The following is a 23,055-nucleotide window of genomic DNA, read 5'->3' as shown; positions in this document are numbered from 1 at the left end:
GACCCGGTCCAAGATGACCCGGTCCAACATGATCCGGTCCATGCATCGAAGGATCCGACTGTAAACAGTATTTAAGGCTTAACTGAACCAGATTTCTACTTGTTTATGATAAACAGATTAACTGACCTGTCAATCATCTGGTACAATATTTTTTTTTTACTTTTAACGTTCAACACTTGAAAGAACTAATCAGCATATTTTGATTATTTATTTATCTTGGTGTCGTTGTACCGAAACACTTTAACACCCGGTCGCTCTACGGGATCGACAGCAGAAACCTGAATCTGTGACCTGTGATCACTTTCAGAGTGTTGATGTACTGAACTGAATTTTATTGTACATTTATTATTTCAGTTCATTTAAATACATATCAAAGTAGAGACACGTCAGAGGCAAAGATAAAGTAAAGTCTTCAAATGAAACGTAGACTTTAGTTGACAGTCAAGCACTTAATATTTACATTAACACAGCACAGGTGTTCCTGTTTTTCTGGTCACTCAGTGTTACTGACCAACAGGCTGAATTTTATTTTTTATTTTTTATTTACAGCTGTGTGCTGCTCTCAGATCAGTTTAACAGACACAAAGAAGATTGAAGCAGTTTGTTACCTTCTGATGGAGGAAATAATCCGCAAGAAGCCAACGAGTGAAGAAGTTAATCAGCAGCTTCGAGCTGGAAACCGAGCAGAGAAAGAAGAAACGTGGCAGAACACAGCAGGACGAGTTCAGACGTCTCTCAGCTCTTCTTCCAGGAAATCTGATCATTCCGACCTTTGCAAGAAAGATTAAACATTAACAGAGATCATAACTCCTTATCAGCTGCATCATAAAGATCTGGTGGTTCAATATGACATTCATGTCACAACAAGGATATACAAAGTTTAGTTGAAAACTCAAGCACTAAAGCACTAAAGAAGATGATTAATTCGTATTTTGTTTTTGACCTTCCTTCATTAGTTCCAGACAAGTGCTAAACAAAATTAAAGACACAAAGAATATTGGATCTGCATCCTTTTTAGTGACCATGAATGTAGAATCACTATATACTAACATTGCTCATGAGGAGGAACTCGAGGCTTTATCCGATTTCTTGAAAAAGAGACAACCAGAACAAACGCCCCCTGCTGCCTTCATCTTTCAACTTGCAGAATGGAATTTAAATAATAATGTGAAAATAATCAGCAATGGCAGCATGTTTTGCACCTAATTATTTCAATCTGTTTATGGGTCTTTGGGAAGAACGATTTGTGTATTTGGGCCTAAATACTTACCGAGATAAGATTATATGGTGGGGCAGATACAGATGAAATGTTTCTACTGTGGTCTGGGTCAGAGGCAGAACTTCTTCAGTTCCACTCATATTTAAACAAAACTAATAGCAACCTAAAGCTGAGTCTAGAGTTTTCTTTAACTGAAATTAATTTTCTTGAATTAAAGATTTCTAAAGATGACAATGGTCCAATGAAGAAGTGGCACTGAGCCACGTTTCTGTCACAGCAATACAGTTAAGCTGCAAATGCTGTGTACACGACACCAAATCAGATAAATGCAGTCAAATCTTCCACATTCATCAAAAATACATTAAAAGTATGTGTATTCAGTTGGTTCTTTAATCTATTTTCTAGCAAGAATTTAGGCATACTTGAAATTGCATTGTTAATGTCCTCTTTACAATATATGTATTTTTCATCAAACTCTTGAACAACTAAACCCGACAAACTTCTAACGCGACTTAAAGCAACATATGCCTGTCCAGGTGCAAAAACCTTTTCCAGACACACCACTGCACTATCTACAGTAAGCCCTTGTACCTTATGGACCGTACATGCCCACGCAAGTTTCAGTGGAAACTGTCGACGCAAACCTCCTTTACTACTCACCCTTTCTTCCTCTGCTTCAATAAAGGTAAAATCCACCAAGTCTACTGGACTACCTCACAGTTTTTCCTTCTCTGTGCACCGACACAAGCATCATCAAATGTGACATAAACTCTCAGAGGAAACTTATTTTTCTGGGCACTAACTATCCGCGTCACAGTACCACACACACCATTAACTAATCCATCCATCACATCTATGTTCTTACACAGCATAACACGGGCATTCTCCCCAACAACAACTGTTCAGCAAAACACGTTTTAGATGTGTGAGCATGATGTCCTTTTATCCGCTCCAGTTTCCCTGTCTTCTTGCTGATTCTAAAATCCTGTGCCTCTATGGTAGCATATTCAACACAAGTGTTCAACAGCTGTTTAACGTTGTGCTCATTTACTTGTTTATTAGTCAGAAATATATGCAAGGTTGAGCTGACCTCACCAGTTTCACACCGCTTCAATACTCCCACATCGCTTTTCAACATGGGCGTGCCTCTACAACGAGTTCTAACTCTATTTAAAAGCTCTGCGAACACACCATCTTTTTGTCTAACTATGTCCTTTAATTCAACAACCCTAAAAAGACTCCACCACAAGTTAACTCCTACATCCTCCACATACAAAGCTTTCCCTTTCACTGGAGGCAACTGATAAAAATCCCCGACAGCTGTCACGCTAACGTTTCCAAATGGAGATAAGTCACCAGTCTGCTTGATTTGTCTTAATCTACCATGAATATATGCCAATAAATTGTGATCCACCATGGATGTTTCATCAATTATCACAATTGTATGCAGCGATCCCCGTAGGAGCAGTTAACAATACACAAATGTTGTCCGGATGACGACAAACTGGTGAAAATAACCTCATTGACTCGTACTGAATAGCTTTTATTAAATGAGTCTTTCTTGTCCCTGCACCACCTGTAATAAACACACAAAGGGGATCTGGATTACTCCCGTTCACCTTATCTAAACACCACTGCCGAATCTGATAAAACACACCACTCTGTGTCTCATTCAAAGATCGAATTAAAGCTAAACCCTCACTTCTACCCAAAATGTTATTTTTCTTTTCTACATTTCTAATTTCCCTGCTACTTACAGCGAAATCTGGAATATGGTCCTCAGCTTCTTCCACTATCTGTTCCTTTCCTTGCACTTCCTCTCTACACTTCAACTGCTCCAACTCTTGCTGTGGACAGAGCTCGCACCAGGAATCCTCTCTAACACCCTCACAATTCCTCATTTGGACGACATGCTATAGTATGACTTTTGATAATATTTTTGACGACATGCTATAGTGTGACCTTTTTTCCATATTTAGGGCCAGAGCACCGAGCATCTACTTTGTCGAACTAGTCCGAGGGATTTTGTCGGACCGACTTGAATTTAGGTTCAATCGATAGAAAACATTTTTGGGATTAAAAGTTATCAAAATAATTTGTTTTCATCGATGCGTGTGCCCGTGAGAGGCGGCCATTTTGAGCGTCTCGCCATGAAACTAGGAGTTGCTTTAAATCTTATGTACATGGACCGACCTTCTCCAAAAAGCACAGGTATGATAACAGCCCCGCCCTGAAGACCCCTGTGTGGTAATATTCGCTCATAGTCATAGCGCCCCCTGTTGGCCACTGGAAATGACACTTTTCATACTTTCACATTCTACGTCAAGCTGGTTGATCTCATGAACCTAAAGTCGGGTCACAATAACCTAAACATGTAGTTGATGATATATTGAGACATTCGTTCGACTTTGTCAATGGGCGTCGCCGTGACAATGCGGCAAAGTTGGATGTCTCGCCGTGACACAGGAAGTTGATGTTTAAGGTCAAAGAATGCTTGAAACCTCACGAAACGTGTGACATACATCTGGCATGGTGAGACGATACATCTGATGTGTTTTGCGAGTGGGCGTGGCCAAACGGCTCGCCAGCGTACCCTGCTGGAGACAGGAAACAAAATAGAAACTTTAAGTGGGTACAATGGGTACGGAAAGTATTCAGACCCCTTTAAATTTTTCACTCTTTGTTTCATTGCAGCCATTTGCTAAAATCAAAAAAGTTCATTTTATTTCTCATTAATGTACACTCAGCACCCCATCTTGACAGAAAAAAACAGAAATGTAGAAATTTGTGCAAATTTCTTAAAAAAGAAAAACTGAAATATCACATGGTCATAAGTATTCAGACCCTTTGCTGTGACACTCATATTTAACTCACATGCTGTCCATTTCTTCTGATCCTCCTTGAGATGGTTCTACTCCTTCATTGGAGTCCAGCTGTGTTTAATTAAACTGATTGGACTTGATTAGGAAAGGCACACACCTATCTATATAAGACCTTACAGCTCACAGTGCATGTCAGAGCAAATGAGAATCATGAGGTCGGAGGAACTGTCCAAGGAGCTCATAGACAGAATTGTGGCAAGGCACAGATCTGGCCAAGGTTACAAAATAATTTCTGCAGCACTCAAGGTTCCTAAGAGCACAGTGGCCTCCATAATCCTTAAATGGAAGAAGTTTGGGACGACCAGAACTCTTCCTAGACCTGGCTGTCCAGCCAAACTGAGCAATCGTGGGAGAAGAGCCTTGGTGAGAGAGGTAAAGAAGAACCCAAAGATCACTGTGGCTGAGCTCCAGAGATGCAGTAGGGAGATGGGAGAAAGTTCCACAAAGTCAACTATCACTGCAGCCCTCCACCAGTTGGGGCTTTATGGCAGAGTGGCCCGACGGAAGCCTCTCCTCAGTGCAAGACATATGAAAGCCCGCATAGAGTTTGCCAAAAAACACATGAAGGACTCCCAGACTATGAGAAATAAGATTCTCTGGTCTGATGAGACCAAGATTGAACTTTTTGGCGTTAATTCTAAGCGGTATGTGTGGAGAAAACCAGGCACTGCTCATCACCTGCCCAATACAATCCCAACAGTGAAACATGGTGGTGGCAGCATCATGCTATGGGGGTGTTTTTCAGCTGCAGGGACAGGACGACTGTTTGCAATTGAAGGAAAGATGAATGCGGCCAAGTACAGAGATATCCTGGAAGAAAACCTCTTCCAGAGTGCTCTGGACCTCAGACTGGGCCGAAGTTTCACCTTCCAACAAGACAATGACCCTAAGCACACAGCTAAAATAACAAAGGAGTGGCTTCGGAACAACTCTGTGACCATTCTTGACTGGCCCAGCCAGAGCCCTGACCTAAACCCAGTTGAGCATCTCTGGAGAGACCTGAAAATGGCTGTCCATCAATGTTCACCATCCAACCTGACGGAACTGGAAAGGATCTGCAAGGAAGAATGGCAGAGGATCCCCAAATCCAGGTGTGAAAAGCTTGTTGCATCATTCCCAAGAAGACTCATGGCTGTACTAGCTCAAAAGGGTGCTTCTACTCAATACTGAGCAAAGGGTCTGAATACTTATGACCATGTGATATTTCAGTTTTTCTTTTTTAATAAATTTGCACAAATTTCTACATTTCTGTTTTTTTCTGTCAAGATGGGGTGCTGAGTGTACATTAATGAGAAATAAAATGAACTTTTTTGATTTTAGCAAATGGCTGCAATGAAACAAAGAGTGAAAAATTTAAAGGGGTCTGAATACTTTCCGTACCCACCATATATGCAGTCTGTTGCACGCTGCACGTCGGGGAGATGGCTTCGGAGAGACGGCTTCGGGGAGGCGGTGCGCTGGAGTGCGAGGGCCCGTACATCACTGCTTGAAGTTTTAATCTTAGAGATGAATTTCCTCTTTCTGGAACTCAAAGCATTCTTGGAGTGAAAGAGTAATTTATTTAACGTGTATTTCTCTGTCATAGATTGAATTTAGCATCATGTGTGTTTGATAAGAAACTTTAACGTGTTTTGAAGTTTCTATTATCAGAGTATCATATTATGAGCTACATAGTTTGGTGTTTCTTCTGAAAGCATTTCCTTTCCATTCCCAGTCAGCCAGCAGGGATGTGAGACTTCAGAGAGACTCAACAGTACTGTGGATGTTCCAGGCAGGTATGTTGAGGAACGGTGGTGTCCACCGTGTCTCCATCTGTCCTCACATCTCATCACTGTCCTGCACAGACACACGGCGTCTTTTACAAGTCAGTTGGAAAACATGAGTACGTGTAAAACAACAGTGTAAAGATGGTAATACTGGGGATCGCTCATGTTTTTTAAATAGTGGTTAAAATATTTAAAAAAAAATCAACTAAAAAGTAGACTTTTTACTTTTATTGATAACAAACCAACAGAAGCTCTTATAAACTTCTAATTTCACATATTTGGAGCTGATAAATTGTCTATAATTCTAAAAACTGCATTAGTTTGATACAGACTTTAGTTTTCATTCATGAACAACTTCTTTCAGCTGGAAACAAACTGTAGATTCAGCAGAAACAGGTTAAGTTCAACAATTATTGTCAGCTGATAGAAATGTGAATTATTTACAATAATTTAACCTTTCAGTTATATTACAGAGGGTTGGACATAGTTGGTTCAAACATCTTAAACACAACCTCTATAGCAAACACACATTAAATGAGCCTTTCTTCAAATATCTAAGTATGGTCACGTTTCATTTCATCAACTGAAAGACAGAAAACATTTCAACAGGATTTATGAGGTGTAAAAGTTTGTCCCCCTCGAGTTCGGAGACATTTTCAGGCCATCTTGCAGCAGGTTTCAGATCTCCCCACAGATGTTCAGTGATGTTCAGGTCAGGGGCCCCTGAGGGCCACTCCAACAGCCTGAGCTGGTGTTTCTTCAAGCAGTTCATGGTGGATTGTGAGGTTTTGCGCTGATCGTTGTCCTGTTGTAGAATCCAGCCTCTTTTCACTGTCCTGACTGGCTGCAGGACGTCTGCATCCAGAACCTGCTGATGTTTAGCAGCCAAAGAGCTCAGTTTGACCTTCATATGTCCAGATGGAAGTGAAGGTCAAAGTTCAGAGGTGAGGACATCATTTCACTACTTCTGACACAAAACATATTCTGACATCACAATCAGTGATTCAACGGTGAACCAAAGAGAAACTTTATCCACCATCAACATTTAAAGCTGCTGTCACTTCCACAGACTCTTCCTCCTACAGAGAACAGAAAGACGCTGAGGAACCATCTGACCAGAACCAAAATCCAAATCCAGGATACAGAGGTTCAGTGAATGTGGTGTTGAAGGTGTGGAGGTGGATCAGAGTGTCAGAGGAGATTCTGTAGAAGGACAGAGTGCCAGCAGGACAGTCCACATACACTGCTACTCTGTTGGAGGAGGAGGAGGAGGAGGAGGAGGAGGAGAAGGATGTTACTCTTTTATTGTGACAGACAGAGTAATGACCATCATCATAGCAGAACAGACTCCAGGACTGATCGTTCCCTCCAAACCAGCAGTCATCAGTGTTTCCTCTCCTTCTGATTCCTCTGTAACTCACTGCTATATAAACATCTCCTCTCCTCTCGACCTCCCAGTAACAGCGACCAGTCAGACCAGTTCTACACAGCAGCTGAGGACACCTGTTAAATCTGTCTGGATGATCAGGATATGACTGATATTCATCCACCTTCGTCACCTTCCTGTTGTTGTCAGACAGTTTGAGTTTTCCGTTTACTGAGTTTGTGTCCAGTTCAAGTTCACAGAAATCTGATGGAGAGAAAAAGACACGACACAGCTGCAGTTTATCATCGGACACATCTGATGGCCTTTTTCTTTCTTTACTTCCTGACTTGTTGTTCGTTCATAGAAAGTTTAATGATGATACTTTTTGTCAGGCTTTGACTTTTGGGGGACGACATCCAGCTGGATCACTTGAACTAAGACAAAGTAGAATCTTTAAATACGCTTCTCTGATCAAGTTTATTATTGCATCTGCTGTTTTAGGATATCTTGACTGCTAAAGCTTGGATGGTTTTTGGTAGCTGGAATTGTTTTTCTCTTTACCAACTTCCACTTCCTACCTCACTGTCTTTTGAGTTTCATGCTGTGACAGTTTCTCATCCGGTCCAATTAAACATTGTTGTCCTCTACCGTCCTCCAGGTTCTTTGGGAGATTTCTTGGATGAACTGGACGTCCTCCTGTCAAACTTTCCAGAAAATGGTCCGCCACTTGTCCTTCTGGGTGACTTTAGCATCCAGACAGAGAAGTCATCTGACCTTTTCCTTTTCCTGTCTTCCTTTGCTGTCTCCCTCAGTCCTTCCCCTCCTCCTCACAAAGGTTGGAACCACCTGGACTATATTTCACCAGAAACTGCTCCACATCTAACCTCACTGTAACTCCACTTCATGTCTCCGACCACTTCTTTATCTCTGACTCTCTCAAACTGACAACCTGACCACATCAACAGACTCTGGACCTGTCAGTCACAACATTCACTCCCTCTCTCCCTCCTCTCCCCCTCCTCTCTCCCTCCTCTCTCCCTCCACCTCTCCCTCCTCTCCCCCTCCTCCCTTCCTCCTCTCCTGCTTCTCTCTCACTCCACTCCTCTTCTCCTCCTTGCTCCCTCTCTCCCCCCTCTCTCCTTCCTCTCCCCTTCCTCTCTCCCTCCCCCTCCTCTCCGCCTCCGCTCTTCCTCCTCTCTCACTCCTGTCTCCTTCCTCTCGCCCTCCTCTCTACTTCCTCTCCCTCTCCTCTCTTCCTCCTCTCTTCCTTCCTCTCCCCCTCCTCTCTATTTCCTCTTCCTCCTCTATCCCTCCTCTCCCCCTCCTCTCTTCCTCCTCTCTTCCTCCTCTGTTTTATCTGCCCTCCCTTCAACTGACTCTTTCTCCCTCCTGCATCCTAACTCAGCCACAGACACTCTCCTTTCTACTCTGTCTTCCTCTCTTGATTGTCTCTGTCCTCCTCCATGTCCTCCAGTCCTCCCCAGCTCCGTGGTTGTCTGAGAGACACTATGAGAGCAGCAGAAAGGAAATGTAGAAAATCTAACCACCCTGACGACCTGCTCACTTATCAATCTCTCCTCTCCTCTTTCTCTGCCTCTATTTCTGCAGCCAAAAGCTCTTTCTACCAAACCAGGATTCAAACCTCATTTTCCAATCCCAAAAAGCTCTTCTCCATCTTTTCCAATCTCCTTGAACCCCCCTCTCCTCCCTCCTCCCTTCTACCAAGCCACTTTGTCAACTACTTTGCCAAAAAGATAGATGATATATGCTCCTCATTTTCAAACCCATCTTCTGTAACTACATTTCCATCATCTTCATCCTCTTCACTTTCCTCTTTCACCCCCCCCGTCTCCCAATCAAGTTCTCACCTTGGTAATCCCGACCCCCCCCCCCCAAACACCTGCCCCCTTGACCCCATCCCATCTCACATTCTCCAGTCTATTGCTTCAGACCTTCTTCCTTTTCTCTCCCATCTCATCAACACTTCTCTGTCAACGGTCTGTTTCCTGAACTCTCTGAAGGAGAGAGTGAACCCTCTCCTGAAGAAACCCCCCCTCAACCCGTCTGAAGGAAACAACTACAGACCCGTCTCTCTTCTTCCCTTTCTTTCCAAAACAGTGGAGCGAGCTATCTTCAATCAACTCTCCTCCTATCTCCACCATAATAAACTTCTTGACCACCAGTCTGGTTTCAACAGACCACTCAACAGAGACGGTCCTCCTTCTGTCTCTGAGCAGCTTCACACTGCTAGAGCAGCCTCTCTGTCCTCTGTCCTGATCATTCTGGACCTTCTGCTGCATTTGACACAGTGAACCACCAGATCCTTCTTTCCTCCTTCAGGACCTCGGTGTCTCAGGCTCTGCTCTCTCCCTGTTCTCATCCTACCTCAACGACCTCACTTACCGGGTAACTTGGAGAGGATCTGTTTCTGAACCTTGTCCTCTCACTGCTGGTGTCCCTCAAGGCTCCGTCCTGGGTCCCCTCCTCTTCTCTCTGTACACCAACTCTCTCGGCTCTGTCATTCATTCGCATGGCTTTTCCTACCACAGCTATGCTGATGACACCCAACTAATTCTCGCTTTTCCCCGATCTGAAACACAGGTAGCAGCACAAATCTTTGCCTGTCTGACTGACATCTCTGAGTGGATGTCCTCACAACACCTGAAAATCAACCTCGACAAGACTGAACTGCTCTTCCTTCCAGGGAAAGACTCTCCCACCCTCGACCTGACTACTACCTTCAACAACTCTGTTAGTCCCAATCCTAACTGCTGGTCCAGGCTCTGGAGTTACGTCTGGACAACTGTAACTCCCTCCTGGCAGGTCTACCTGTTTGTGCCATTCGTCCTCTGCAGCTCATCCAGAATGCAGCAGCTCGACTCGTCTTTAATCTCCCGAAAATCACTCCTCCTCCGTTCCCTTCACGAGTTACCATTAGCTGCCGGCATCCATTTCCAAACATTGGTACTTTGTACCATGCTGTGAACAGATCAGTTCCAGTCAACATCCAGGACATGGTCCAACCTTACATCCCAGCCCGTTCACTCCGCTCTGCATCGGCCAATCAGCTTGTTGCTCCTCACTGAGCTAAACAATCAACAAAATCATGACTGTTTGCTGTCCTGGCTCCTAAATGGTGGAATGAGCTCCCCACCAACATCAGGACAGCAGAAAGTCTGTACATCTTCCGCCACAAACTAAAACCACACCTCTTCAGACTTTACCATGAATAGGAGAACTTTAGTAGCGCTAAAAATGACACTTACTTTTCGCACTTTGTAGTTCGGCTTTCTTGAAGAAATTGTATTTTCTTGATTCTTGTTGTTCTGGGTTTTGTACACTCATGGTTGAAAAGCGTCAGCTAAATGTAACGTAATGTAATGTAATGTGTATCAGTCAAACTTACACTTCCTCAAACCAGGTTTTAACCTCTGCTCTCCACCATAGTCCATCCTGGAGGAAGAAACAGTCACAATGATTTTCTATCCAACAGGAGTCCTAACTGTTGTTCAACATGTAGCAGAGTTCCTCAGTTTGTCAGTGAGACACAGAAAAAGGCTGAAACTCATCACTGTCAACTGTCTCTGATGGTTCCAATGCTGGATGTGAGCAAAACACCTGAAGAAGGAGAAGTGATGTAGAAATAATCAGAGAGCTCAGTCTCCACTGATCTGCTCTGATTTTATTTTTGTCCTCCCACATGTGAAATATTGGTCTCTGCATGTTGTCCCTTAAAATGAACAGTTTGACCAACATTCACGTGAACAGCTGAACTGTTTTCAGACTGTTCACGGATCAGTCCAACCACCACATTCAGTTGGTTTGTGTAATTTACATGTTCAGAATTGAGGGTGTAATGATGGAGGGAGTCAGCTGTAGAGAATGAAGCTCTGGGAGGAAAAGTTGTAACTCTGGGCTGAAAAATAAAACTGACTTGATTTTAGAACTTCATATAAAAATGACTGTATTTCAGAGTGAAGACTGAGGCCGAACTTTGAGTCCCGAACATCTCAAATTTGTGTGAACAGAAGTTCATCTCATTATGTTTATTTGTTGTTGAGATGAATCAGTTTGGACCAAAGTGGTGATCAACTGATGAACACTGTTGACCCTACCGCCAGGCTGATAACATGGTTCAACATGAGAAGGATTTGACACCAACTTCACAATGTTTCTAACGAACAGCTGTTTCCATTTTCTAAAAGACTTCTGAGGATCCACATGTTTCCTAACTCAGACCTCACTCCTCTGAACAGAAACAAGAGAAACAAGTCACCCTTCATGATGATGGACCTGAGCAACAACACATGATGTCAAATCAATTAGACAAACCTGTACTGCGTAAGCTCTGGTTGTCTGTCCATACCTGAGAGTGTCCAGTCTCCAGTGAGGATCCTCCAGACCAGCAGACAGCAGCTTCACTCCTGAGTCTTCTGGATGATTGTAGCTCAGGTCCAGCTCTCTCAGATGGGAAGGGTTGGAGCTCAGAGCTGAGGCCAGAGAAGCACAGCCTTCCTCTGAGATCAGACAACCTGACAAACTGGAGTCAGAAAAATAGCATCAACTCCAGAAACAGGAAGGAAAGTCCTACAGATGTTGAACATCTGCACCAACATGAACTTAAAGAATGATTTGACTGATCAAACACCAGCTGTTTCCTGACCTGAGAGTCTCCAGTTTACAGTGAGGACTCCTCAGACCAGCAGACAGCAGCTTCACTCCTGAATCCTGCAGGTCGTTGTTACTCAGGTCCAGGTCTCTCAAACTGGAGGACTGGGAGCTGAGAACTGAGGACAGAGCTTCACAGCTTCTCTTTGATAGGTTACATCCAGTCAGCCTAGAAAAGAATTAACAATGAACACAAACTGTTTTATTTGTAATTTACAAAATTAAACATGTTTAAAATGGTTGATAAATCCTCATACAGAGCTTTGTTGGAGGCTTTGACCACTGGCAGCAGCCTCAGAAGAGCCTGCTCTGAAGCAGAGTATTTCTTCAGGTCAAACACATCCAGATGTTTTTCTGATGACAGTAAGATGAAGACCAGAGCTGACCACTGAGCAGGAGACAGTTTATCTGTAGAGAGACGTCCTGATCTCAGGGACTGTTGGATCTCCTTCACTAGAGAATGATCATTCAGTTCATTCAGACAGTGGAACAGATTGATGCTTCTCTCTGCAGACAGATTCTCACTGATCTTCTTCCTGATGTACTGGACTGTTTCCTGATTGGTCTGTGAGCCACTTCTTGTTTGTGTCAGCAGGCCTCGTAGGAGAGTCTGATTGGTCGGCAGTGAAAGACCCAGAAGGAAACGGAGGAACAAGTCCAGGTGTCCATTTGGACTTCTTAAAGCTTCGTCCACAGCAGTCTGGTAGAAAAGTGTTGGATCAGGTTTCTCTTCTCTTTGTTCCTTCAGCAGGTTGACAGCAGAGTTGATGAAGGTCAGATGGACGTGAAGAGAAGCCAGAAACTCTTGAACACTCAGATGGACGAAGCAGAACACCTTGTCCTGGTACAGCCCGCTCTCCTCTTTAGAGATCTGGGTGAACACTCCTGAGTACACTGAGGCTGCTCTGATATCGATGCCACACTCTGTCAGGTCGGATTCATAGAAGATCAGGTTTCCTTTCTGCAGCTGATCAAAAGCCAGTTTTCCCAGAGACTCCATCATCTTCCTGCTCTTTTCATTCCAGTGTGGATCTGTCTCAGCTCCTCCATCATACTTGACCTGCTTCACTTTGGCCTGAACCACCAGGAAGTGGATGAACATCTCCGTCAGGGTCTTGGGCAGCTCTCCTCCATCTCTGCTTTTCAACACGTCCTCCAGAACTGTAGCAGTGATCCAGCAGAAGACCGGGATGTGGCACATGATGTGGAGGCTTCTGGATGTCTTGATGTGGGAGATGATGCTGCTGGCCTGCTCCTCATCTCTGAACCTCCTCCTGAAGTACTCCTCCTTCTGCGGGTCAGTGAACCCTCTGACCTCTGTCACCATGCCGACACACTCGGCAGGGATCTGATTGGCCGCTGCAGGTCGTGTGGTTATCCAGAGGCGAGCGGAGGGAAGCAGTTTCCCCCTGATGAGGTTGGTCAGCAGCACATCCACTGAGGTGGACTCTGTAACATCAGTCAGGATCTCATTGTTGTGGAAGTCCAGAGGAAGTCGACACTCATCCAGACCGTCAAAGATGAACACAACCTGGAAGTGTTCAAAGCTGCAGATTCCTGCTGCTTTGGTTTCAGAGAAGAAGAGATGAACCAGTTCCACCAAACTGAACTTTCTCTCTTTCAGCACATTCAGCTCTCTGAAAGTGAACGGAAACATGAACTGGATGTTCTGGTTGGTTTTGTCTTCAGCCCAGTCCAGAGTGAACTTCTGTGTTAACACTGTCTTCCCGATGCCAGCCACTCCCTTTGTCAGCACTGTTCTGATTGGTTGATGTCTTCCAGGTGAGCCTTTAAAGATGTCTTCTTGTCTGATGGTTGTTTCTGGTCTGTCTGGTTTCCTGGATGTTGTTTCAATCTGTCTGACCTCATGTTGATCATTGACCTCTGCAGTCCCTCCCTCTGTGATGTACAGCTCTGTGTACATCTCAGTCAGAAGGGTTCGGTTTCCTGCTTTAGAAATCCCCTCAAACACACTCTGGAACTTCTTCCTCAGGTTTGACTTGAGTTGTCGACGCACTGCAGCAACAGTTCCTAAACAAACAAACAACAAGTGAATGTCTCAGTAATCCTGAAGATAAACATTTTAACATTTTAAAATATTTCGCGTCTCCATGAAATCAATTCTTCACATCAGTTGTGGACAAACAGTTTCTGATTGTTTTCAGTCAAGAAGAATTCACAGATGTGATGAAGATGTTTGCATCATATTAACAACAGAGTTAGGAAATCTAAGTTTCTCCCATGTTTCCTCTTTCCATCATGTTCCAGCTGTTAAAATCCTCTTACTGCTCTGCAGACGTTCAGCCAGCTCCTCCTGCTTCAGTCTCCTCAGGAAGTGCAGTGTGATCTTCAGAAATGACTCTCTGCTCCTCCTCTGCTCTTCATCCTCACCCTCCAACACCTCCTCATCCTCACTCTGACTCTCTAAGCATTCTGGGTAATCTGGACTCAGAATTTTCTGCATCTTCTTCAGCTCATTCTTTACAAAACTGATCATGTTCTCCTCCAGCAGCTGAAACAGAGAAATATATCAACTTTAATACACAGAACGTATCAGATCATTTTAAATATGGACTGAAATCCTGCTGGTCTACAGAGTGCAGCAGGGAGAATGTGAGTTTTGGTAATTCACTATTTAGTTTGTGTGTTTACACACCAGAAATATGGAGTCCAGGTTTGTTTCAGGAACATCTGAGTCCTGCTGATCAACTCTGTAAAGTCAACATCAAAACAGAAGATGTTTGGTCAGAATTAATCCAGAAACATAAAGTAAATAGACTTCATGTTTTTAGTTACCAAGACAACCAACACCTGACAGAAGCTGAACTGGAAGACAAAACATCCATTTTAAATCACTAATCCAGTCAGACGCCAGTATTTCTCATTCTTACCTTTGATCATCAGACTTTTATCAACCTTTGGATTCAGTGGGTTTAAACCCTGCAGGTGATGTGCAGGAGATTCTCTGTTGCTGCTTTATAATTCAAGAAAACTCACTCAAAGCTCGGCCTGTCAATAATGGTGATGTCTGGAGTTTAGTTATTGGAACGTCATCGACTCGGATCAGTCCTGAGATGCAAAAGGCTTTGAACATTCGTGGCTGTTTTGGCTGACATCTCTCTTCAATGTTGCATGGAGGTTGGGTTCATCGCCACTGGACCAGCAGACTGAGTTCAGACATTATGACATCAGGAGGGTTTGATACTAAATGACAAACATTTCACATTATTACCTATGTTCAACAGACTGGTGTCCATCTTTGAAGGTAATACGTTCAGCCATAGACCGGTCACTCTTCATGGACACACAGCTGGGTTCAGGAGAATCTGGTTCCTGCTGAAGGATCCTGATGGAAACAGAGATGTGTAGCTTTCAGTTTTAACCCTGGAGATTGTGTGTTTTGTTGGACGCTAACAGAAACATGAATACATCGAGTGTGTTTCCATGAACCTGCAGTTCCAACAAACTGGCATTGCTGAACTAAAGAGACTAAAGAATCTGAGTCTGACGTCCTTTGATCCTCTGAGCTGATGTGATGGTGATGACATCAGGAGGGTTTGGAACCAAATACAAAATATTTCACGTTATTACCTTTGTTTAACAGACTGGCGTCCATCTTTGAAGTTAATAAGTCCTCCCATGGACCGATCACTCTTCATGGACACACAGGTGGGTTCAGGAGAATCTGGTTCCTGCTGAAGGATCCTGATGGAAACGGAGATGTGTAGCTTTCAGTTTTAACCATTCAGATTGTGTTTTGTTGGGCGCTGATGGGGAAAAATAATTTGTCCCTTCCTCTTGTTTGCATTGTGGCTCCAGAAAGTCTCTTGTCAAGCAGACACCGAAAAGTTTCCTTTGTTTTCTGTCTTATTTTCAAGTGATTCTTTCCACATCTTATTGACGACTCCCCGGTGTCCTTATCTTGTGACCTACAACCAACTCTGTATTACCATACGAAAGCAGATACAAAGGGAATGGGGTGACTGTCAACTGTTTGTCAACTGTATAAAAGCTGCCATCGGAAGAAGGAGAAAAGAGAAGAGGAGGATTGCGTAGCAGGACTGGGAGAGCCCGCCTGGGGCGAGCCCTGAGGAGAAACGAGGACTGCGGAGGAGAGGACTGCCCGGGGAAACCAAGCTGGGTCGAGCCTGGCTAAGGAGAGGACTGTTGGAGAGGACTGCTGGAAAGCCATGCTGGAGCCCTACTGGGGGGAGCACTGCTGGACACCTCTCTTTGAGGGTGCATGTAGTTTCTCCTTCTTGCAAGAATAAATTGTCCGATGTGTTTGATTTTGAACCAAGCCTCTTGAGTAATTTTTCTAACAGACGCTAAAAAAAACATGAATACATCGAGTGTGTTTCCAGGAACCTGCAGTTCCAACAAACTGGCATTGCTGAACTAAAGAGACTAAAGCAATTAATTCTGACGTCCTTTGATCCTCTGAGCGGATGTGATGGTGATGACATCAGGAGGGTTTGGAACCAAATACAAAATATTTCACGTTATTACCTTTGTTTAACAGACTGGTGTCCATCTTTGAAGTGACTAAGTCCTCCCATGGACCGGTCACTCTTCATGGACACAAAGCTGAGACCAGGTCCAGGTCCACATTCAGATTCAGATTCAAGTGCAGGTCCAGGTTCAGGTCCAGATTCAGGTCCAGGTCCAGGTTCAGGTCCAGGTCCAGGAGGTCTGAGCTGCTGCTTTGTTCTTCAACAGAACACACAGAGCTCTGAGTGAGAATAATGATGGTGCAGTGATGTGAGTGCTGAGCTGTGACATGGAGAAGAGTCGTGGACAGTTACAGACGATTGTCTCACCTCTGAGCTTCTGTCCGGCTCTCATGTTCCCCACACAGAGTGGTTTTAGAGGGACGGACTCCGTCCTCTCTATCCTCCCACTGATCCATTGCAGAGCCCACAGCTTCACACAAACACAACAACCTGCTCAGTACGTACAACAACATTCACAGCACAGGACACATTAGTTCTCATCACTTTCTGTAACATGGCTCTAAAACTCAGGACTGACAGACACCTTTGAGCCCTGAACAGGACGAGTTTAAAACTGCTTAAAGAGCCCCAGATTCCTCCACAAATACAGAATGTTGAACACCAAATAAATTTGATATGTTTTCAAATTTGACCCAGAAAAGATATCAATAATTCTAGAATTTGTGCATCCACAAAATATTTATTAATATCCCCTAAATCTGCTGCGACGACGTCATAAAAATGTTAAAATAACTTTTCCTCACTAAAATGTTAGTGATGCAGGTGTTGAGTAAAACCAAGTGTCTCAGTGCTGTAAGACAGCTGGTTGAACACTGCAGGTATTAAAAGGTTAAAATAAATACTCTTCTGTTTCCAGTTGATCAAAGCTGTCCAATCAGTTCTGACATTCCCTGAATGTTTTCATTGAAGACTCCAGATCAGATTACAGTCAGACTGGTGTTCACTTTACCAGGTAATCACCAACAACAATCCATGGAAATCAGTCTAAAGTCATGTTTTTTAAGTCATAGAAATCCTGAATCAATATTTAAACCTACAAGCATCCAGGAGACGTTTTGAAACAGCCGATCAACATCAGGAAACATTTCTAGGGTCCAGTCAGTGATCCAACACGGTGAGGTCAGAGTTCATCAGACATGTACTGATTTCTCTGGGAGGATTCTCACCTGCTCGACTTCAGGTCCACTTCCAGACACTTTCCACCTTCGTGTGTGGAGGAAAGATTCAGAGAGAAGACGCTGCTCGTTGTCCCTCGTCAGTCCTGGTGTCTGAGAGCGTTTGATCTGAGGACGCTGTCACTTCCTCATAACTTCAGAGTCCGAGTCTAAAACCATCAGAGTGACGTCAGAACCAGTCTAACCTGTGGCAGAGAAATCCAACATCACATGATTCAGCTCTGCTGTCTGTCCACTAGATGGAGCTGACAAACCAACCAAAGATCAGCACAGAGACATGAGATGAAGCAGCAGCAGTTTGGACCACATACAGGACTGTATGTTGGACATGTTGGTTTGTTATGAGGCAGAAAGCAGCCTGAGCTTCCTGCCAGGGACCTGAAATCTGGTCCTCAGTCCTGGTTGCAGGTGTCTCTGCTTTAAATTGACTTTTAATCCCAAACACTTTTCTTTAACAGCATTTTTATTCATTTGACCCCTGAAATAGTTTTTTGTTTAAGCAGCTGTTAAACAGTTGAACGTTGTTTCCAGCATCACTTCCAACAGTCAAACTACCAGCAACACCTGTTCAGTTAATTCAAGTAAAATTAGTGCTCAAACTGAAACTCTCCAGGAAAAAGGAAAAATTCAGTGGTTTTAGAGGGACGGACTCCGTCCTCTCTATCCTCCCACTGATCCATTGCAGAGCCCACAGCTTCAATCAAACAACAACCTGCTCAGTACGTACAACAACATTCACAGCACAGGACACATTAGTTCTCATCACTGTCTGTAACATGACTCTAAAACTCAGGACTGACAGACATCTTTGAGCCCTGAACAGGACGAGTCTAAAACTGCTTAAAGAGCCCCAGATTCCTCCACAAATACAGAATGTTGAACACCAAATGAATTTGATATGTTTTCAAATTTGACCATGAAAATATATCAATAATTCTAGAATTTGTGCATCCACAAAATATTTATTAATATCCCCAAAGTCTGCTGCGACAACGTCATATAAATGTTGAAATAACTTTTCCTCCCCAAAATGTTGGTGATGCAGGTGTCGAGTGAAACCGAGTGTCTCAGCGCTGTAAGACGGCTGTTTGAACACTGCAGGTATTAAAAGGTTAAAATAAATGCTCTTCTGTTTCCAGTTGATCAAACTGTCCAACCAGTTCTGACATTCTCTGAATGTTTTCATTGAAGACTCCAGATCAGATTACAGTCAGACTGATGTTCACTTTACCAGGTAATCACCAACAACAATCCTGGAAATCAGTCTGAAGTCATGTTCTTTAACTCACAGAGAAATTCTGAAACAATATTTAAACCTACAAGCATCCAGGAGACGTTTTGAAACGGCCGATCGACATCAGGAAACATTTCTAGGGTCCAGTCAGTGACCCAACAAGGTGAGGTCAGAGTTCATCAGACATGTACAGATTTCTCTGGGAGGATTCTCACCTGCTCGACTTCAGGTCCACTTCCAGACACTTTCCACCTTCGTGTGTGGAGGAAAGATTCAGAGAGAAGAAGCTGCTCGTTGTCCCCCGTCAGTCCTGGTGTCTGAGAGCGTTTGATCTGAGGACGCCGTCACTTCCTCATAACTTCAGAGTCCGAGTCTAAAAGCATCAGAGTGACGTCAGAACCAGTCTCACCTGTGGCAGAGAAATCCAAGATCACATGATTCAGCTCTGCTGTCTGTCCACTAGATGGAGCTGACAAACCAACCAAAGATCAGCACAGAGACATGAGATGAAGCAGCAGCAGTTTGGACCACATACAGGACTGTATGTTGGACATGTTGGTTTGTTATGAGGCAGAAAGCAGCCTGAGCTTCCTGCCAGGGACCTGAAATCTGGTCCTCAGTCCTGGTTCCAGGTGTCTATGCTTTAAATGGCCTTTTAATCCCAGACACTTTTCTTCAACAACCTTTTTATTCACTTGAGCACACACGTGACATCAGTTCAGACCGTCAGGAATTTGGTTTTTAGGTCTTTAGGTGGAGATTGGGCTGAGTTGTGTTCGAATGGGAGTAGATCTGCCAAGAAAGAGTGCCACACTTCCTCTGTTTGAAGTTACCAAACAATCGTTTTGAAAAGTGCTATAAATAACCAGAGCAGCAAGCAGCCAGCTTCTGTCCAGACTTTTTCTCGACATCATCCATGCTTGGTTCGTTTACATATTGTGAGGGTCGGGACAAACAGACAACCACGTTTTACACTTCAGAATTTCACTGCAAACGATGGGAGAGTCCTTCAGGAGAGTCTGCAGATATGTAGACTCACATGAAGTCATCATTAGAGCCCTCACGTACTTGATGATTTGACAGCGGGACAGCCCTAAACCCTCACAGCCTCACCGGAAAGTCGTCTCAAAGTCATGGAATGTGCAGACTGGACTGGGCCGGTCCACATGGTGGGCTGACTGCAGAGTGGCTGCAGGTTGGAGAGCTGTCAGCAGGTGAGGTGGGCATGGCAGGAAGGAGGCCGGGCATAGAGAGAGAGAGACTGAGGACCCCTGGTGGGTGGAGGGAGTGATGAGTCCGACGATGGTGGTGTCTAACTTATCACGGTTTAGTTCAAGGGAGCTGGTTTGCACTGATGACATCATGTCAGAGAGGCAGTTGGTCAGGGTGGAGGGAGGTGCAGCGGTGAAGGATGTAGAGGAGATGTAGAGGTGGATGTCACCAGTGGAGCAGTGGAAGTGGAGGCCCTGACGATGTAGGATGTTACAAAGGGACAGCGTGTAGAGGATGAATAGAAGAGGACCGAGCACCAAGCCCTGGGGGACACCCAAACAGCAACCAGCAGTGACGTCACCCGTTGGTTTGTGAGCAGACATTATGAAGCCTTCAGTTCGGAATTTAGCCGGCGCCATCTTTGTTAGTTCGGAGCGGTTTGGAGCAGGAAGTGACCATTTTTGAGTGAGCTGGGGGAGGAGCCAGAGGTGGATCTGACTGATCTGATTGGACACCCGACGATACTACATCCCACCCACCGATAGCTGTAACCTGACTGCACCAAAGGCCTGTCAATGAAACAGAAAAACGCCCCAAATCACAGCTTTTTGAAGCTTATTTTGTAATTAATGACGGATTATTTTCAGATGGACCTCCAGAACAATAATCTGGAAGAGTGAATTTATCAAATTTCAGACAGACAACTTGTAGACAAATTTTATTGACTGAGAAGTTCATGAGAAGTTGAACAGAAACTGTGCTTTTTGGAGCCAACCTCTAGTGGCACTCTGTGGTATTGCAGTTTAAGGCACTTCTACATCAGCCTCATTTTTCGCGGCCAGAAAGTCACGTCCACTTTTATATAAAGTCTTCTGGGACACCTGGGACGGAGGAAGGGTGGAAGAGGGGCAGGTGTTGTTGAACTGTGTAGTTCACCTCGATGTTTTTTCTTTAAGATGCTTGAGACTTGCCCTCAGCTGTGTCAGTATTTCTTACGATGTTAATGTTTGAAGTTGAAACCACAGTTCAAAGAGTTGTCTGACTGTTGTTCAGGTCTCTGATTTTTCAGTTGAGGTTTGGCAGAGAAAAAAAACACAAGACACAGAAGACAGAAATAAATCATTATATTTCAGAGTATTACAGTCTGTTGCTCTGCGACGTAGGTTAGCACATTAGTTTTTATTGTCTGTTACAGCTGAGAGCAGAAACAGTTTAAAATCACGTATTCATGACATTCATATTCTAAATGTGACGCCATCAGTGTCGTTCCACATGAAGTCCACTTCACTGACAGATTGGTTCCTCGAAGTCGGCGTCCTTGATGAAGACGTTCCCGACGACTTCATAGTTCAGCTGGCTCCAGCTGAGGAGGTTCCCGGGTGTGAAGGAGCCTTGGTTCATGTAGGACCGGATGTCACACGAGGACACGACGTGGTCCCACATGTGCAGGTCGGTGATGTCTCCTTCAAACGAGTCGCTGGTTTTGAAGCCTCCACCAAACTCGTCCTGCTCCTGACCGACGACGATGTTCAGGTCTCTTCTCACCACGTAGTTCAGTCCCACCAGCTTCTGAGAGGTACGAAGTCCATTCAACCAGAGCTGGGTCAGCCCGGTGCCAGAGTCCCAGGTCCAGCAGACCGAGTTCCAGTCGAACTTCTTGGTCGGCAGTTTTTCGTAGACGTAGGACTCGCTGGCCACGTGGACCTTGTACGATCCGTTGCCGTCCTTGTTGAGCATCAGAGCGTTCTCGTGGTTCCGGGTCGCCAGAGAGAAGAGTCCCTGCATCCGGTTCAGCTGGGAGAAGAAGCGGAGGCAGACGGTCATGGTGGAGATGGAGGCCACTTTGGTGTGAAGGACAACGTGGGGCTGGTTCACGCCCCGGGGGTCACTGGGAAAACTGAACTGCTTCCCTGACAGATCTGAAAACACAAGAAGAAAAGCTGTGGAGATTTACCGCCGATCTATACTTCAATGTAGAGCTCGGAAAAGTATGTTTGAAGTTGGAATGAACAGAAACGGAGGTGCTTTTCTTTTTCTAGGTCGCTGCAGAAGTTTCTACTCTACCCCCCAGAGAAGACAATCAAAATGCGGGAAACTGTATCATTACGTGAGACGCAGGACAGAGACGTTTAAAATCTGCCTCATGACACGCTGAACATGAAGCAGCGACTCACCTCCAACTTCGCAGCCTCCAACGGTCCACAGAACGACAAAGAACAACATTGACTTCATCCCCATGGTGACGATGAAGATGTAGATGAACTCTCGCTGCGGTCAATTAAAAAGCAGAGAAGTCAAACACAGATTAAATGAAGACATTTCTGTGCAACAGCCACTGAAACAGTCGGATTTAAGATGTTAGTTTCCTGCATTAAGCGTCATCAGACCTCGAGTCAGCTCACAACATTCAGAGATCAGAGTCCTTCACCTGTGTGTGATGTCACTGAGGTCCGTGTCCACCTTCCTCCTCTCGTCCATCCAGCGTCCTGCAGAACAACTGAAGAGTCTCACGTTTATACCTCCGCGTCTCTCCTTCTTCCAGCTGACACCCGACTGAATCATCGCTGCAGTGAGCCGAGAGAGTTTCACCATCAGTTTTTCTGGAGAAACAGGAAGTCGGGAACTTCCCTGTTTTTGTGGTTTCTAACGTTTTCAATGCCGTTAATTCTGCATCGTTTTCATATTTTGTTCCAGTCAGGCAGTTTTCAGTTGATGTGTCCAGAAGATGTCTTCCTGCACCTCACTGATCCAGGCTCACGGGTTTTATTCTTTAGAGACATTCATACAACAGACGGTTGAAGGTCATTTGCTGTATTTGATTAAATGAAGATTATAAGCAGTTCCGATGTTTTGTCGTTTAAATTCGGACCGGTGGTGACCAGTCAGCCGTGCCTTCTGATTGGTCGAAACATTTACCGTGCTGCATGTGCTTGTTGTCCAAAGTTTGATTTTGATTTTGATTTTGATTTTATACACTTTATTAATCCCCGAGGGGAAATTTCTTCACAAGTTCATGTTT

At 44.4% G+C, this 23,055-nt stretch overlaps 2 protein-coding genes across 2 annotated transcripts; both read right to left on the bottom strand.

The window, feature by feature from the left end:
* Positions 1 to 6,088: 6,088 nt before the first annotated feature.
* Positions 6,089 to 14,398, bottom strand: LOC138212245 (protein NLRC3-like). Its single transcript, XM_069172549.1, has 6 exons — positions 14,293 to 14,398; positions 12,159 to 13,932; positions 11,897 to 12,070; positions 11,600 to 11,773; positions 10,640 to 10,686; positions 6,089 to 7,497 (listed from the first exon to the last, which is right to left on the bottom strand). Exons 1-6 carry the CDS (start codon positions 14,396 to 14,398, stop codon positions 6,947 to 6,949), a joined length of 2,826 nt encoding a protein of 941 aa, XP_069028650.1. The 3' UTR covers positions 6,089 to 6,946.
* A 6,746-nt stretch (positions 14,399 to 21,144) lies between these two features.
* LOC138212317 (serum amyloid P-component-like) lies at positions 21,145 to 22,589 on the bottom strand. Its single transcript, XM_069172641.1, has 3 exons — positions 22,465 to 22,589; positions 22,211 to 22,304; positions 21,145 to 21,955 (listed from the first exon to the last, which is right to left on the bottom strand). The coding sequence occupies exons 2-3, from the start codon at positions 22,272 to 22,274 to the stop codon at positions 21,321 to 21,323; spliced, it is 699 nt and encodes a 232-aa protein (XP_069028742.1). The 5' UTR covers positions 22,275 to 22,304; positions 22,465 to 22,589; the 3' UTR covers positions 21,145 to 21,320.
* Between the last annotated feature and the right edge of the window lie 466 nt (positions 22,590 to 23,055).

The sequence above is a fragment of the Embiotoca jacksoni genome, unplaced genomic scaffold (genome assembly GCF_022577435.1).
Source record: "Embiotoca jacksoni isolate LCO1_2020_lvr unplaced genomic scaffold, fEmbJac1.0.p SCAF_54, whole genome shotgun sequence".
In the NCBI taxonomy this organism is placed as follows: domain Eukaryota; kingdom Metazoa; phylum Chordata; class Actinopteri; family Embiotocidae; genus Embiotoca; species Embiotoca jacksoni.
Note: the sequence above shows the minus strand (reverse complement) of the source record. Positions and strands in the feature narration are given on the sequence as shown.

What these genes read in the sequence shown, in the direction of transcription:
- LOC138212317 (XM_069172641.1), bottom strand. Translation starts at nt 22,274, where the DNA reads ATGGGGATGAAGTCAATGTTGTTCTTTGTCGTTCTGTGGACCGTTGGA. An exon ending in TGGAGGCTGCGAAGTTGGAG is followed by an intron (nt 21,956 to 22,210) that starts GTGAGTCGCTGC and finishes TTGTGTTTTCAG; the next exon opens with ATCTGTCAGGGAAGCAGTTC.
- LOC138212245 (XM_069172549.1), bottom strand. Translation starts at nt 14,398, where the DNA reads ATGATCAGTTTTGTAAAGAATGAGCTGAAGAAGATGCAGAAAATTCTG. An exon ending in GGATGAGGAGGTGTTGGAGG is followed by an intron (nt 13,933 to 14,292) that starts GTGAGGATGAAG and finishes TTGTTTGTTTAG; the next exon opens with GAACTGTTGCTGCAGTGCGT. An exon ending in TGTAAACTGGAGACTCTCAG is followed by an intron (nt 11,774 to 11,896) that starts GTCAGGAAACAG and finishes TTCTGACTCCAG; the next exon opens with TTTGTCAGGTTGTCTGATCT.